The 17,222-nt window shown below is 45.2% G+C and overlaps 1 protein-coding gene across 1 annotated transcript; it reads right to left on the minus strand.

Moving 5' to 3' along the window:
• Positions 1 to 1,077: 1,077 nt before the first annotated feature.
• TCL1B (TCL1 family AKT coactivator B) lies at positions 1,078 to 3,684 on the minus strand. Its single transcript, XM_060153314.1, has 3 exons — positions 3,523 to 3,684; positions 1,321 to 1,491; positions 1,078 to 1,131 (listed from the first exon to the last, which is right to left on the minus strand). Exons 1-3 carry the CDS (start codon positions 3,682 to 3,684, stop codon positions 1,078 to 1,080), a joined length of 387 nt encoding a protein of 128 aa, XP_060009297.1.
• Positions 3,685 to 17,222: the final 13,538 nt, after the last annotated feature.

Genomic DNA, 17,222 nt, shown 5'->3' on the forward strand with positions numbered 1-17,222 from the left:
GCCAAATCCGTCGCTCCACATGCCCCTTGCGCAGATGGGCTAACTGAGGCTCAGGAGCTAACAGCCTGCCCAGCACTTGATCTACTCCCGGCCAAAGTGTCAGCAAAAGTGACCTCCAGGGCGCATCTGAGTGTCAAGTCCAGACCTGGCGCTCTTCAAGCCACTCCCTGCCTGAGGCCAAGCAGGGCCGAGGGCAAGTTTCCAATTTTAGGCTGCACTGGAGGCTCGGGGCTCTGGCTGGGCACTGGGTCTGGTGGGCATGGAGGGGAGGTGTTTGGGGGAGTGGCACCTGGAAGATCGGCGTGAGGGACACAAAGCGGGAAGAGAAGCCATGGCAGGTCACCCTGAGCGCAGACGGAGGGAAACGGGAAATGCAGAGTGGACAGGGGGCCCGCTGCCTCCGCCCCCCCAAGGAGGCCCTGGTAGGTGTGCAAACCAAAGAGCAAGTGCATAAATATCACAGGGCCAGCAGGGCTTGGGAGGAGACAAAAGGTGACAGTCAGGGAACCTCAGAAGAGCCGGGCGGTGGCCCGTCAGAGCAGGACCAGGGGTAGGAGGGCAAAAGCCCCACTCCGGGCCCTCAGTGCAGTTCGAGCTGCTGCCAGTCTCAGGAAGAAGGCTCTGGGGGTCGACGCAGGGTCCCTGAAGGCCACTGCCACTGACTGGACTTGTGGCGCCCCAGTGCCACGGCCGGACCTAGAGATCCACATTCATTGGATCCAAGCTTGATCACGGCTATTTCCAGGCTCTGTGGTTTCAGGGAAATCATTCCAGCCCTCAGAGCCTGTTTGCTCATCTGTAACACGGGATGTTAATATGTACACCTCAGAGAATTCTTTTGAAAATTAAATGATGACCATTATTCAGTGTTTTGTGAACATACTAGGGGTCTGTCCACAGTGGAAATCACATCCACTGGGGTTGGGAGGGGGTGTAAACGGGTGGCTATGTAAGAAAAACTCAGGGAGCAGCCTGAGGGCAAGGTGACCAGCATTGCCTTCCTGTAAAGAGGGGCATCCTCCTTGCTAGTGTCCGCTGTCCGCATTGCGAGGCTCCAGGCCTGACAAAGCAGCCCCATCAGCAGCTCCCACTTGGCAGACGTTTTAGGATCAGCTGCTCCATGGAGTTGATCTGCAGAACTGGGGAGCAGTGATCAGAGCCCCTGGGACACGCTCTTCTATCCAAATGAAGCAGATGGGAACCCGGGTTTGTGGATTTAGGGGCCCGGGGAAGGGATCCCTCCCATCCTTTGCCCCACTTTGCACACCTACGGTCACTACTTAATGCCCATCCCCCTCACCTGGGCCACCATGCACTTGCCTGGCCATGGTCCACTATTTCCCAGAGTCTCAAATCCGTTGCTTGGTACCTTCGCCTGGGGTAGAGCTCCCACTTGGGGGGCAGCCCAAACACGAGCAGATGGCTGGGGGACCTGGGCGTCTGGGGGTGCACTGGCATCTGCCACATGTGGACTGTGATGCTGATTTCATGCTGAAGGGACCAGAGAGGAGGGGGCACATCAGGGATGGTTGAGCTGCACACACACAACCAGGGTCCTGGATCCCCTGGCCCGGCTGGTGGGCTGCCCAGACCAGAGGTCGATGGGCATGCTTTTAGAATCCCACACCCAGAGCCTTGGCACCATCACTTGGGGGTTTTCCTTGGACTACTTCTCTCCAGGCCTCCTCTGTACCATCCTCCCACTGACCTGCATCCCACTCACCCCACCACACCCTGAAAAGTTAGCCTCTGTTTCCAGCCTGTCCGTAACATTGGGCCTACACTGATTACTCTGTTGGCCCTCTGTCTTGGCCACTTCCATAGTTTTAAAAATTCTCTTTCTAAAAATAAGAGATCTAAAAAGATAAATAAATAAAAATAAGATATCCATAGACCTCAGGATCTGGGAGTGATGGGTTTTCCCTTAAAAATATTTTGTAGTTTTGATCATGGCCATCACTACTTGTTGTGAACATTAAAAGAAAAAAAAAATCAGCCAATCCAGAAAGGTATAAAAATGAGGGAAAGTCACCAGACTGCAACTAAATGGGAAGTTCTTTACAGAGTTTTCTATCAGAGTATTTGTCTTTGTGCTGAACGTTTTTCCGAACTAAGAATCTAGCCCTTTATCAGTCATACATGTTGCAAGTTATTTTTCTCAGTTTGTTGTTCTAACTTCATGAGCTGCTTTTGCAAGAGGGATATTTTTAATTATGTGGCAAAATCTCTTTCCCTTTGGATTCTGTCTTTAGATCAGGCGTCAGCACAGTACGGACCCAATCTGGCCCACCACCTGCTTTTGTAAATAAAGCTTTATTGCAAATGAACAAACACTTCTTCCTGTGTGTGCTGTCTTGGGCTGCATTTGCACTAGAGGGCAGAGTTGAGTAGTTGCTATGGAGTCTTTACCATCTGCAAAGCTGAAAATTTTTACTGTCAGACTCTTTACAGAAAGTTTGCTGACCCTTGCATTCGATCATGCTCAGAAAGCCATCTCCTATCCTAAGACTGCATGTGAAAACCCAGATCTACTATTCAGAAATAATCATTTCAAATGGTGAAAGCAATGCTCAGCCTCCAGGTTCCCCTCCCCCACTCATGGCTAAGTTATTTGAAGAATCCATTCTTTTCCCATTGAACACATTTGTATGCTTTTTGAAAACTTACTAAACTATTTTGTCCAGAATTTTCTGCATGCTTTATTGGGTGGAAAAGACTCAGTGTTCTCAACAAAAAATTTTCTGGATTACCTATTTGAAGATAGCTAGGAAATGTGTTATATTGTTTAAAATGACCGTGAATTGTTTATTTAGTACCTGGATAAGTATTTAGCATATTACCCTGAAGTATTTATATTTTGTCCCTCAAAGATGGGCTGTGATCCAAACCCCTAGTTTAGGGCAGCTGTTTCCAATCTGAGTGATCATCCTTATCACCTGGGGAGCTTTTAAAACATAAAGGGTCTTAGACTCCACCCAAGGCTCCTGAATCAGTTTCCAAGGTGGAATTCTAGAATGTGTTACCTCTCAAATGCTCGCCCAGGCCATTCAGATGGTGAGCTGTGTCTGTGACCTCCACAGAGGTAGATTATTCCCATTTTGCAGGTGAGGAGCCTGAAGCCAAGGTAAATTTTATACTGTTGGCCCACCTGCTGCTCTAGGTTGCAATGCTTTTGCTTGTGCTTGTCCTGTCTCCTTTCTGAGAACTCCTACTCATCCCGCAGAGCCCACCTGAATAGCCGCCGGATGTGTGAAGCCTTTTCAGCATGCACTAGGGGCAACACTAGGCCCTGAGCTACCTCTCTCTCAGCCTCCCCACGGAGGACTGCATCATCTCCTGTAGATAAGCTCTGCCTGTGGCCCCTCCAGGCGGGGGCTCCTGGTCAGCACGCTCAAACCCACACAGGCCAAGTTTTCCAGCGCCAGTGAGAACTGCATCCTCATTGCATAATATGCAGGGCCCCCACGGGCTAAAGTCCATGTACCACCCTTCCGCTGCCTCCCCTCATGTCCCACGACTCACCGTGCTGCCAGGGGAGCCCCTGCCCCAAGCTCTGTGGGAGGGACTGATCCGCAAGGCCACAGTCACCCAGGTCCTTCCATTCTCATCCTCGTAGATGCCCGGCCTCCGGAACGACAGGCAGCATGGGGGCGACCCAAGGGGCGGAGAAGCTTCTGCTTCCATTGCAAGGCTGTGCCCAGCGCAGGCCTCGAGGCACACATGGAACCTCCCAGGTGTTCAGCCTCCTTAAGTGGACTGGCTCCCGAGTGGGGTGGGGCCGGTGATCCTGGGGGCGGGGCCCGTGAGCCTTATCAGGGGCCGCAGGGACCAGCGAGCCCAGGTGTGAGGGTGCGAGGGGGTTGAATAACGGGCAGAGCCAGAGCGGGGAGGAGCCCTCTGCCTCTGGGGGCAGGCAGGGGCGGGGCCGCAGAGCAGGAGTCGGAGGACCTGGGCCCACCTGCCCGGAGGTGCGCGGACCGGAGTCGGGAGCCTCAGGGGCCGGCGGATGAGAAGCTCCCCAGGTACAGAGCCACCCCAGGCCGCTGCGCAGGGGCAGTTTAGTTCCTTAAGATCAACACTGTCCTGCTTCCGCTGATGCCTCCGCAGCCTATCGCTGGCATCCTCTGCTCTTGCCAGGCCTTATGCAAACCTCCGAGCTCCAGATTCTGAGCTGGCAGGGACCACCCTGACCTTCCTCCAGGGCATCTTCCCGTGGCCATTCCTTCAGCAGGACCCCAATCGCGAACCCTTGGGGTAGTGAGCTCAGTGGATTCTTGCCCCTGGAGATAGCTGGCCAAGGAACCTCCTGGGCAGATCAGGCTCCCTCTCCACAGAAAATGAGCCAGTGCCCCAGGGGCATCTGCAATCGGGATCGTATAAAGTGTGAGGGAAACCAGGCCACAGGAGGGAGGGTGTGTGGCCATCTTGCACACCCTATCCTTGACCATGGGGTCCGGAGCACCCCCTTGGCCTGGTCATCTTATTAGCTCTGCTTTGCCAGGAGGCCACAGACACAAGAGGCAGGCCCATGTGGTAAGCACCCTGGGCTTCTGATGAATGCAACGTGAATATGGTCATTTTCTTGTTGAAAACCGCAAGTGTGATTCTTATTCATCTGAGAATGAGCAATGAGATGACGCTGTTCCTCTGGGCAGGCTGATGTAAGTGGCACATAGGATGCCTGCCTCTGAGGAACTCACTGTGCAGCTTCTGTAGAGGCAGAGCCTCTTTTCACAGCAATTCCGCCTCCTTCCCTGGTGTTTTTCCTTCTATCGTGGGATTGGAGTGGCCGTAGGCGACGAGGGGCATTACGGTCTTGAGTAACACGATCACATACATGGAATCACATACATCTGTTACCATATTCTATTGGTGAGGAGCAGGTCCTGCCCACACTCAGGAGGGTGACGGATTATACAAGGATGTGGATATCAGGAGTCAGGGCTCAAGGGGGTTCCCCAGAGCCTGTCTGCTATAAGCACCAACCCCACTGGGTTACTCTGAGGATGAAATGAGATGGTGTGTAAAGAGCAGTGCCTCTAGCACACAGTGAGTCCTCGCAAAATGCCAGGTCCTAGCTATGCTCCCAGACTTGTCCCCTTCCTGAGCAAAATCCATCAGTCCACCCTTTGTAACACGAATGCAACTAGTATTTATCTCTATCACTCCACATCACAGATATGTACGAGTATTCTCAACCTCACTCCAAGATGAGCAAGTATGTGGCTGTCTGTGGGGTGGGGGCAGAATTGGTCAATACATGCAGAGCATCTGTGCCACATGAGGCACTGTACATGTGTTCTCTCATCTACGTCTCCCAACAACTCCATGAGCTAGAGACTGTCATCCCCACCTCACGCCACTGAAAATGAACAGAAGTGCTTCACTGATCTCCCTTCTCATGCCATGGGCTCCATCCCGGGCCCCTTGGACCTGCATGGAAGGAAGATCACTGGTGGGCTATGAGAACAGAAATCTGGACCATTGTCCTTCAGCAGGCCCATATCATGTCTGAGATACAGCAATGTTTCCTGGCCAAGTGTCCATCTTTGGTACCTGCAATCTGAAGGATTCACTCTCCGGGGTGGGTATCACCAAAGTCTTTGGGAAGCCCTTTGATCTCTCCGGGATAGCTCCGGGCAGAGCCTTGTGAAGACAGTGTAGTCTCTAGCAGGTCTGTGTCTTTATTCCCGTCTTACCCTTAGGTTCTTCATGACCTTTTTTTTTTTTCCCTTAGATTCCGTTTATATGTGTTAGCATACGGTATTTGTTTTTCTCTTTCTGACTTACTTCACTCTGTATGACATACTCTGGGTCCATCCACCTCACTACAAATAACTCAATTTCGTTTCTTTTTATGACTGAGTAATATTCCATTGCATATATGTACCACATCTTCTTTATCCATTCATCTGTTGATGGGCACTTAGGTTGCTTCCATGTCCTGGCTATTGTAAATAGAGCTGCAATGAACATTGTGGTACATGACTCTTTTTGAATTATGATTTTCTCAGGGTATATGCCCAGTAGTGGGATTGCTGGGTCGTATGGTAGTTCTATCTGTAGTTTTTTAAGGAACCTCCATACTGTTCTCCATAGTGGCCGTATCAATTTACATACCCACCAACAGTGCAAGAGGGTTCCCTTTTCTCCACACCCTCTCCAGCATTTATTGTTTGTACATTTTTTGATGATGGCCATTCTGACTGGTGTGAGATGATATCTCATTGTAGTTTTGATTTGCATTTCTCTAATGATTAATGATGTTGAGCATTCTTTCATGTGTTTGTTGGCAGTCTGTATATCTTCTTTGGAGAAATGTCTATTTAGGTCTTCTGCCCATTTTTGGATTGGGTTGTTTGTTGTTTTTGTTATTGAGCTGCATGAGCTGCTTGTAAATTTTGGAGATTAATCCTTTGTCAGTTGCTTCATTTGCAAATATTTTCTCCCATTCTGAGGGTTGTCTTTTGGTCTTGTTTATGGTTTCCTTTGCTGTGCTTGAGGATATGGCAAGGGAGAAGGGTAAGCTGTGACAAAGTGAGAGAGTGGCATGGACATATATACACTACCAAACGTAAAATAGATAGCTAGTGCATCGCACGGGGATATCAGCTCCGTGCTTTGTGACCACCTAGAAGGGTGGGATAGGGAGAGTGGGAGGGAGGGAGATGCAAGCCGGAAGAGATATGGGAACATAGGTATATGTATAAATGATTCACTTTGTTATAAAGCAGAAACTAACACACCATTGTAAAGCAATTATACTCCAATAAAGATGTTAAAAAAAAAAAAAGACAGTGTAGTCATGCCTGGACCCACTGCTATCCTCCTCCAGCGGAGGGCGCCCTTCACAAATCTTAAGTAGGTGTCCTGGTGCTGGGGCCCTCAGCCTAAGGGGAAGATTCTAGACCGCAGATGGGCACTGAGCAGGACTTGGAAGGCTGGGTCTTGGTCACCAAGATCTCTGCATATTCTGCTCATCTCCTCCTGTGTACTGAGCCCAAATTGGCCAAGGCAGGCAGGACACTGGAGGCGGATAGCCTGGAAACAGCATGGCACAGATGGGGTTGTTCACCAGCATGAAAAAAGACATGGAGAAGGGACATTCAGGATGTATTTGGAGGTCAGAGAATAATGAGGATTAGCCAGTGCTGAGGATGCAGGCTCATCATAAGAGGAAGGATGAGAATATGGTAGCGGTATGTGTGGGGAGGTGGATGCTGATGCTTCATTGCAAGGATGCCAATCCAACTAGTTGATTTTGATCAAGTTGATCAGGAGCAATGACAGTGTTTGGGAAAGGAAATGGCATAAGTACACACTTGATAAACGTTTGAACTAATGATAAAACAAAAGAGTGACTCAGTAATCAGGGATTCCTAGAAATGGACTGGATGGAGATGGTTCAGGCAGTATTACAGGCAAAAACATCCAAGTTCCAGCTCTGCTTGTTTCAAACTATCAACAGTATTAAATTGGCAGGATGATAAAAGAAACTCGACTCAGCCATGGAACTGAAGAATGAGCGTTTGGGGAAGTTTTGTCTATTCCAAGGCATTGAAGATACAGTCTGTTTTCTTCTAAAGGTTTTATTGTTTTTACTTTTTATATTTAGATGCAATTTATCTTTGTGTGTGATGTGAGGAGAAGATCTAGAGTATCTTTTTCCATGTTAATATCAAATTAACTTAATCCCATTTATTAAAAAGACTATCCCTTCTCTCCTGTATTGTATTATCACTTCTGTCATAAATCTGGAACATATATGTACGGGTCTGTTTCTGGACTTTCTTTTCTAGTCCATTCTTTTTTTTTTATCCTTGTGTCAATAGCACATTGTTAACTACTATAGCCTTAAGATAGGTATGGATATCTTGTAGTATAAATCTCCTAGCTTTATTCTCTGTCTAGATTGCCTGGATAATGTGATGGTTAATTTTATGTGTCACCTTAGTGTTTTGGGATAAGAGTAACATTTAAATCGGTGAACTTTGAGTAAAGCAGATTGCTCTCCACATTGTGGGTGGGCCTCGTCCAATCAGCTGAAGACCTGAATAGACTGAAAAGGCTGGCCTCCCCAGGCAAGGAGGAATTCTCTAACAGACTGTCTTTGGACTTCATCTGTATCATTGGTTCTCCTGCCTCTCCAGGTTGTGCACCTTTAGCTCTCCTGGGTCTCCAGCCTGACAGCCCACACTGCAGATACTGGACTTGCCAACATCCATATTCATGTAAGCCATTTCCTTATAATAAATCTCTTTCTATATACATATATGTACATATACACACATGCCCTGTTGGTCCTATGTCTCTGTAGAACCCTAATTCAGCTATTCTCTAACCTTTGCAATTCCATATGAATTTTAGAATCAGTTTATTACCATCCCTCTCCTCCAGAAAGCCTGCTAGGATTCTGATTGGGACTGTGTTGTATCTATAGGTCTGTTTGAAGAGAACTGACATCCATACCATATTGGACCTTACAATCTCAGGATAGTGTGTGTCCCTCCCCTCCATATCTTAGGTTGTCTTTAATTTTTCTCTATTTTTATTAAACTTGTTCTTAAGTATTTGACTAATGCTATTTTAAGTGGTGTTATTTTAAACTCTGTGTTATATTTGTTTGCTGCGGGTATAGCAAAAAGCAACTGATTTATGTATATTGTCCCTACATCCAAAAATTCACTTAACTCTATTTTTTTTAATATTTTGGGAAATTCCCAGTCATTATAGCTTCAGTTATTCCTCTCATTCTCTCTCTCTTCTTCTGTGCTTCCAATTACACTTTGCTACACCTTATAAATTGTGTACCATGCCTCCTATGCCCTGTTCTGCTTTATTTGAGGCTTAAACATTTTTCCTCTCTGAGCTTCAATTTTGATGTCTCCTATCGGCTTATTTTACAGTTCATTATTAATCTTGTCGTTTGATGTGTCTAATCAGCTCTTAAACCAATAAGTTGATTTCTTAACTGCAAATATTATATTTATCAGGTCCAAAATGTTCATTTGATGCTTTTTTTTTATAGATTTGAAACTTCTCTGATAATCTCTTTTGAACCATTTTGTCCATCATTCTTTCTGTATCCTTAAACATACTCCTCAGTGATTTTAAAGTTCTTTTCTGATACTTCTGGGTTACTAGTGGGTCTGCTTCTATAGTCTGCTTTTTCACTTGGTTTTCAATTACATGTTTTTTCTTTGGGAGTAATTTTTAAGTGAATACCAAATAGTGGGTATAAAACCCCGGAAAAGTTCTAGATAGTATTGTCTTCCCCCAGATGGAGTTAACTGTTTCCTCTGCTGGGCAGATAGAGTGAGATACCGAACAGCTTACTTCTGATAAGAAGAGAATTGAATCAAGGTCCAGTTCCAGTTCCAGTGAGCATCAGTCTACCTCCCTCAAGTTCACCCTATTTCTGTAGTGTGGCTCTCAGTCAAGAGCCTGGTAGGGCTTTGTCTCAGCGCAAAGAGACCGCAGGAGATTCTGTTCTGTCTTTCGGGGCTTGGCTTTGCTCTTCAGCATCCTGCCCTGGTCCGTTTCTATTCTAAAAGCCCTTTGGGGAGAGGGCACTGGTCTAAGTATGAGGTCCCTCAAGTCTCCACTTTGGCCAAATGCATCAGAATCAGCCAGTGTCCTCAGGAAAAATGCAGTCACAGATGCCTGATGGTTGATGTCAGTTCATTGCTCCCTCCCGTACTTTCAGCTCTTACCAGGTTGTCCTCACTCCAACCCCTGGTGAGCCTTTGTCTCTTCAAGAGACTCCAGAGAATTCTAGTCTGTTTTCAGAGGTCTTCAGCTTAGTTTTTCAGCCTCTTACGTCACACAGCTTCATAATTCAACACATATCTCTGTTACCAAACACAGGTCCAGCTGCTCACTGCTCTGAAGCCAATAAAGAGGCAAGGTTGGTGGAAAGGAAAGTTTGCTTTATTTCAGAGGCTGGCAGCTGGGAGAGGAAGGGCGGACTCGTGTCCAAAGGCTGACTACCCCTCCCCCCAATCAGTGGGCAAGAGCTTTTATAGGCGGAGGGAGGGGGCTACATGCAGAACCAGCACAGTCAGCTCTGACAGTCATCTTGAAATTGGTCATCGGTGGTCTGACCAGCATCATCTTGATTGTTTTAAGTACAGTTAATCTTCAGTTTCAGGGTCGGTTTGTTCCCATCTCCTTGAGGCCAGTTCTCGGAATTGTGGCAGCTTATGTCACGGCTACAGTCTGGTCATCATGTAGTTAACTTCTTCCACCTGGAGGTGGCTTTGGTATCTATATGACAGCTCAAAGGATATGGCTCAGAATATTATCTGTAGCCCTTGAGGAGGAAATAAAGTCCTTGACTTTGTTTAATGACTAAACTATTATTATTTGGTCTCATTTGACTGTTTTCCTTTGTTTCTGCATTTTCTCACTTCTCTGATTAAACTTATTCTTTGACTAACGTTTCTCTACAGACAAAAGGCAGATGGAGGACATGGTGGGTAAGAACCATAGGGTCCTGCTTTGTTTCGTCTCGAGTGTAATCTGGCTGGACGTTTGTGGCCCCCCAAGCCTCCAGTTTTGTCACTCTACACCAGCCCTGTGACCCAGCCTTATTTCACCCTCTAGCCTGGACCCAGCATCATCAAATGACCAGAAGGGAAAAGCATTTGCAGATGCTCACCTCTGAGAAGTCTCCCCTTCTCCAGAATTTTAGTTCCTCTGGTCCTGGTTGCTCCATAGCTCCCTAATGCTTTGGGAAATACAATTTTTATTTTTATCCAGATTTGCTATGGCTTGGCTGTAGCTCTGTCCTGTTGCAAACTATTTCATCTTACCCCAAAGGATGGAGGTATTTTTTTTTAAGGTGGAAGAAATTAAACCATGTCTTTGTACTGATGGAAGTGATCCAAGAGGGAAGGAAGGGGTGATGATGACAGGTAAGGTACAAACTGAAGGCAGTTCTTGAGAAAGGGAGGCATAGAGGTGAGAACCCAAGTGGATGGCTTGCCCTTGAGGGGAGGAAGGATTCTCTTTCCATTGTAACTGTGGTAAGAAGGAGAAGCAGGGTTAGATGCATTTAAGAGTTTCAGATTAGTAGGGGTGAGAGGAAATTCCCCTCCTCCACTTTTCACAAGAAAGTTACAAATGGCTTGGAGAGACCTAACGCTAGAAAATAAACACCGTATATGAAATTATTAGCAGGTAATCACAGCGAATATTAGGAAGTAATCACAGAGAATATATTTATGATCCTTAGATAGGGACAATCTTCTTAGAGATGGTACACAAAGCAAAAGGCAAATAAAAAGACTGATTCATCTTGAGATGCCCAAAAGTATATCTTCTAATGGCAATATATTAAGGAAAAAAAGAAGGACCAAAATGAGAAAATACTAAAAATATGCAGCAAACTATTCATTTCCAGAATATAAAGAGAATTCTCACAAACCAATAAGTAAAAGGAGCAACTCACTGGAAAAATACGGGAAGGCTCAGATAAGTTCACAGAAAGGAAATGCAAATGGCCAACTGCCATACCTCGACCTCACAAGGAATTGAGAAAATGCAAACTTTTTAAATGAGATACATTTTTAAAACTCTATAATATCGGCAAAAAAAAAAAAAAAGAAAGAAAAAGAAAAACCCGGAAAAGCATTTGCAAAAATGAAACGTGGACAAGAGGCGTGGTTTGCCTTATTGGCCAGGCCCCTTCTGCACTAGGAGAGGGTAGAAGGGAACCAGGTCACCGGCGTCAGTTTCCACAAAACTAGCACCCCCAGCAGGCAGGCAGGCCAATGTAGGTTTCTTTACTGAAGGTCGGGTCCGTTTCAGAAGGGACATTTTGATGCAGAAGAGACAAATATTAGGGTTTGGGAGAACTTGGACTTCCCCTTGAGTTTTGTAAGAAAAAACACCTAGGAACTTTGGCCTTTGCAAGGAGAGGTTCCCCAGTGGACTGTCCCTCCAGCCCGTTATCCTGCCTGCCCACCTGCGGGATAACCCCTCACCCCATAAGCACCCATTTCTTCAGTCTCCACTTGGATAGATTCCACCCCTGCCCGCAGGTGAGCCCTCCCCTCCCGTGGCCCCTCCCTCTTCCTTCAGAGTGTCCTTTTGGTCTGGCCCCTGGGCTACAGCAGGGTGTAGGCTTCAGCCAGGTGGGTGCTGCCAGGTGGGCACTGCCCAGTTTTACAAGCCTGGGGAAGGGGGAAAGTGCAATTGGTCTGATGGACTCCAGTCTGATGGCCAAGGGTGAACCTGGCCTCTCTGATTTGAGTTTCCTCATTGGCAAGAACTATAAGCTGCCAGTTCTTTTATTAACAGATCAATAAAGTTGGCATTTCTCCCAAGGACAGACGTTTTCCCCCATAGGACACGACAGTCTAAAGCCCAAATGAGGAAACATTTTTTCCGTTAACACAGAGCCTGTCCTGCCCTTGCAAACTGGTCTGCACTGTTGTCAGAGGGGCTTTTGGGTTCTTCCCTGCCTCAGGGGATGGAGTATGGGCTGGGGCGCCGTCTTTCACAGCAGAGCTTTGTTGGAAGAGGATCAAGAGTTGAATTCATGTAACCCCGCTATTCTTTCTCCCTCCCCATAAAAATGGAGAGAGAGGGTGTCAAGGGTGTCTATTCCTCCAGAAACCATAATAATATTTTCCATTTGCAAATGAGCTGGGAAACCAGAAGCACACAGCTTCCAGCCTGTGGCACGGACTCCAGAACCACTGCTTCCCGCCTTCCTGTTCTGACTTCTGCTACAGCGTCCAACTCCCTTGGCCTTGACTCATAGCATGTGGGTTTCTAGTGACTGGATAGTAGTTAAAGCTTTATATCTGGGCTTCCCTGGTGGCGCAGTGGTTGAGAGTCCACCTGCCGATGCAGGGGACACGGGTTCGTGCCCCGGTCCAGGAAGATCCCACATGCCGCGGAGCCTGTGCGTCCGGAGCCTGTGCTCTGCCACGGGAGAGGCCACAGCAGTGAGAGGCCCGCGTATCGCCAAAAAAAAAAAAAAAAAAAAGCTTTATATCTTTGTCTCCACTCGACCCTGGCTCCCTGACAAAAAATAGGTACCTTAGAGTATTTGAAAGTATGTGGGTTTGGCCATCAAACATCCCTGGATCCAAAGCTTAGTTCCAACCCTTACTAGTTGAGTGACCTTGAGCCTGTAACTTAACGTTTTTAGGCTTCCTACTCGTCACTGGTAACATGAATGGGGTATCAACCTTAATAAGTTGTCATAAGGAACAATAACATTTGTAAAGCCTTTGGCGCATGGTAGGGCCTCAGTCAATGGTAATTTGTTAACTAAGGGTAAGATGCCATCTCTTATTCATCTCTGTGTTCCAGCATCAAATGTAGCACTGGAAATGCAGGAGGGACCCAGCAAATATCAATACTTGTTGGACTGAAATATTCTTTAGTCAGATGTTTTCCTGGTTCAAAACAGCTCCAGCACATCCAACATGAACCCAGAGGTGTGCTGGAATACGACTTATTCAGACACTCTTCCTGCCGACGCCTTATAGAAAATGCACTCAAAACTAAGAGTGTTCACAGCACAGCAGAGGCCCTGGGTATTGAGTTTGCAGTGAAAGGAGAGAGGTTAGGACAGACGAAGCCCCATGCAGAACAGATGGCCCCCGGGGCTCTAATTATCGTACTTTACTTGAAGGTCTTCTTTGTAATCGGCCTAGTGAGGTCATCATCTATGCCAAGGTGGCTCGTTCGAGCCGACTGCTCGCTGAGGCCGCCCTTGTGTGCCTGGGGCTTTTCCTGACGGTGGTACCGAGCTTCCAGGAGCATGCATGGAGCTCCAGCTGCATCATCCCTCCACAGCCTCTCCCTCTGGCTCTTTGGGCCGTGGTTTTAAATGGTCCTTCGTTTAATCCATCAGAATGACCCGGAAGGAAGCAACTGGCTGTAAGTGGGTCATTCCCTGAAGCCCGGTGGCAGCCTTCTTTTTTCTTCTTTTCTTTTTTAAAAAAATTTTTTTAATTTTATTTATTTTTGTATACAGCAGGTTCTTATTAGTCATCCATTTTATACACATCAGTGTATACATGTCAATCCCAATCGCCCAATTCATCACACCACCACCACCACCACCACCCTGCACTGCTTCCCCCCTTGGTGTCCATACATTTCTCTTCTACATCTGTGTCTCAATTTCTGCCCTGCAAACCGGTTCATCTGTACCATTTTTCTAGGTTCCACATATATGAGTTAATATACGATATTTGTTTTTCTCTTTCTGACTTACTTCACTCTGTATGACAGTCTCTAGATCCATCCACGTCTCCAAAAATGACCCAATTTCTTTCCTTTTTACGGCTGAGTAATAGTCCATTGTATATATGTACCACATCTTCTTTATCCATTCGTCTGTCAATGGGCATTTAGATTGCTTCCATGACCTGGCTATTGTAAATAGTGCTTCAGTGAACATTGGGGTGCAAGTGTCTTTCTGAATTATGGTTTTCTCTGGGTATATGCCCAGTAGTGGGATTGCTGGGTCATATGGTAATTCTATTTTTAGTTTTTTTAAGGAAACTCCATACTGTTCTCCATAGTGGTTGTATCAATTTACATTCCCACCAACAGTGCAAGAGGGTGCCCTTTTTTCCACACCCTCTCCAGCATTTATGGTTTGTAAATTTTCTGATGATGCCCATTCTGACTGCTGTGAGCTGATACCTCATTGTAGTTTTGATCTGCATTTCTCTAATAATTAGTGATGTTGAGCAGCTTTTCATGTGCTTCCTGGCCACCTGTATGTCTTTTGGAGAAATGTCTATTTAGCTTGTCTGCCCATTTTTGGATTGGGTTCATTGCTTTTTACTATTCAGCTGCATGAGCTGTTTACATACTTTGGAGATTAATCCTTTGTCTGTTGATTCGTTGGCAAATATTTTCTCCCATTCTGAGGGTTGTCTTTTTGTCTTGTTTATGGTTTCCTTTGCTTTGCAAAAGCTTTGAATTTTCATTAGGTCCCATTTGTTTATTTTTGTTTTTATTTCCATTACTCTAGGATGTGGATCAAAAAATATCTTGCTGTAATTTATGTCAAAGAGTGTTCTTCCTATGTTTTCCTCTAACAGTTTTATAGTGTCTGGTCTTACATTTAGGTCTCTAATACATTTTGAGTTTATTTTTGTGTATGGTGTTACTGAGTGTTCTAATTTCATTCTTTTACATGTAGCTGTCCAGTTTTCCCAGCACCACTTATTGAAGAGACTGTCTTTTCTCCATTGTATATCCTTGTCTCCTTTGTCATAGATTAGTTGACCACAGGTGCGTGGGTTTATCTCTGGGCTTTCTATCTGTTCCATTGATCTATCTTTCTGTTTTTGTGCCAGTACCATATTGTCTTGATGACTGTAGCTTTGTAGTATAGTCTGAAGTCAGGGAGTCTGACGCCTCCAGCTCCATTTTTTCCCCTCAAGACTGCTTTGGCTATTCGGGGTCTTTTGTGTCTCCATACAAATTAAAAATTTTTTTGTTCTAGTTCTGTAAAAATTGCCATTGGTAATTTGATAGGTATTGCACTGAATCTGTATATTGCTTTGGGTAGTATACTCATTTTCACAATATTGATTCTTCCAATCCAAGAACATGGTGTATCTCTCCATCTCTTGGTATCATCTTTAATTTCTTTCATCAGTGTCTTATACTTTTCTGCATACAGGTCTTTTGTCTCCCTAGGTAGGTTTATTCCTAGGTATTTTATTCTTTTTGTTGCAATGGTAAGTGGGAGTGTTTCCTTAATTTCTCTTTCAGATTTTTCATCATTAGTGTATAGGAATGCAAGAGATTTCTGTGCATTAATTTTGTATCCTGCAACTTTACCAAATTCATTGATTAGCTCTAGTAGTTTTCTGGTGGCATCTTTAGGATTCTCTATGTATAGCATCATGTCATCTGCAACACTGACAGTTGTACTTCTTCTTTTCCAATTTGTATTTCTTTTTCTTCTCTGCTTGCCATGGCTAAGACTTCCAAAACTATGTTGAATAATAGTGGTGAGAGTGGACATTGTTGTCTTGTTCCTGATCTTAGAGGAAATGCTTTCAGTTTTTCACCACTGAGAATGATGTTTGCTGTGGGTTTGTCGTATATGGCCTTTATTATGTTGAGGTAAGTTCTCCCTATGCCCACTTTCTGGAGAGTTTTTGTCATAAATGGGTGTTGAATTTTGTCAAAAGCTTTTTCTGCATCTATGGAAATGATCATATAGTTTTTATTCTTCAATTTGTTAATATGGTTTATCACATTGAGTGATTTACGTATATTGAAGAATCCTTGCATCCCTGGGATAAATCCCACTTAATCATGGTGTATGATCCTTTTAATGTGTTGTTGGATTCTGTTCGCTAGTATTTTGTTGAGGATTTTTTCATCTATATTCATCAGTGATACTGGTCTGTAATTTTCTTTTTTTGTAGTATCCTTGTCTGGTTTTGGTATCAAGGTGATGGTCGCCTCATAGAATGTGTTTGGGAGTGTTCCTTCCTCCACAATTTTTGGAAGAGTTTGAGAAAGGTGAGTGTTAGCTCTTCTCTAAATGTTTCATAGAATTCACCTGTGAAGCCATCTGGTCCTGGACTTTTGTTTGTTGGAAGATTTTTTTTTTTTTTGAAAACTTCTTTATTTCGAAAATGCTAAATTCAATGGTCAGCTTCTCCATGCATTTTATTTATCCCTCTTTTTTTTTAACATCTTTATTAGAGTATAATTGCTTTACAATGGTGAGCTAGTTTCTGCTTTATAACAAAGTGAATCAGTTATACATATACATATGTTCCATATCTCCTCACTCTTGTGTCTCCCTCCCACCCTCCCTATCCCACCCCTCTAGGTGGTCACAAAGCACCGAGCTGATCTCCCTGTGCTATGCGGCTGCTCCCCACTAGCTATGTACCTTACGTTTGATAGTGTATGTATGTCCATGCCTCTCTCTTGCTTTGTCACAGCTTACCCTTCCCCCTCCGCATATCCTCAAGTCCATTCTCTAGTAGGTCTCTGTCTTTATTCCTGTCTTACCCCTAGGTTCTTCATGACATTTTTTCCCTTAAAGTCCATATATATGTGTTAGCATACGGTATTTGTCTTTCTCTTTCTGACTTACTTCACTCTGTATGACAGACTCCAGGTCTATCCACCTCATTACAAATAGCTCAATTTCGTTTCTTTTTATGGCTGAGTAATATTCCATTGTATATATGTGCCACATCTTCTTTATCCAT

Source organism: Lagenorhynchus albirostris, chromosome 1, assembly GCF_949774975.1.
Source record: "Lagenorhynchus albirostris chromosome 1, mLagAlb1.1, whole genome shotgun sequence".
In the NCBI taxonomy this organism is placed as follows: Eukaryota; Metazoa; Chordata; class Mammalia; order Artiodactyla; family Delphinidae; genus Lagenorhynchus; species Lagenorhynchus albirostris.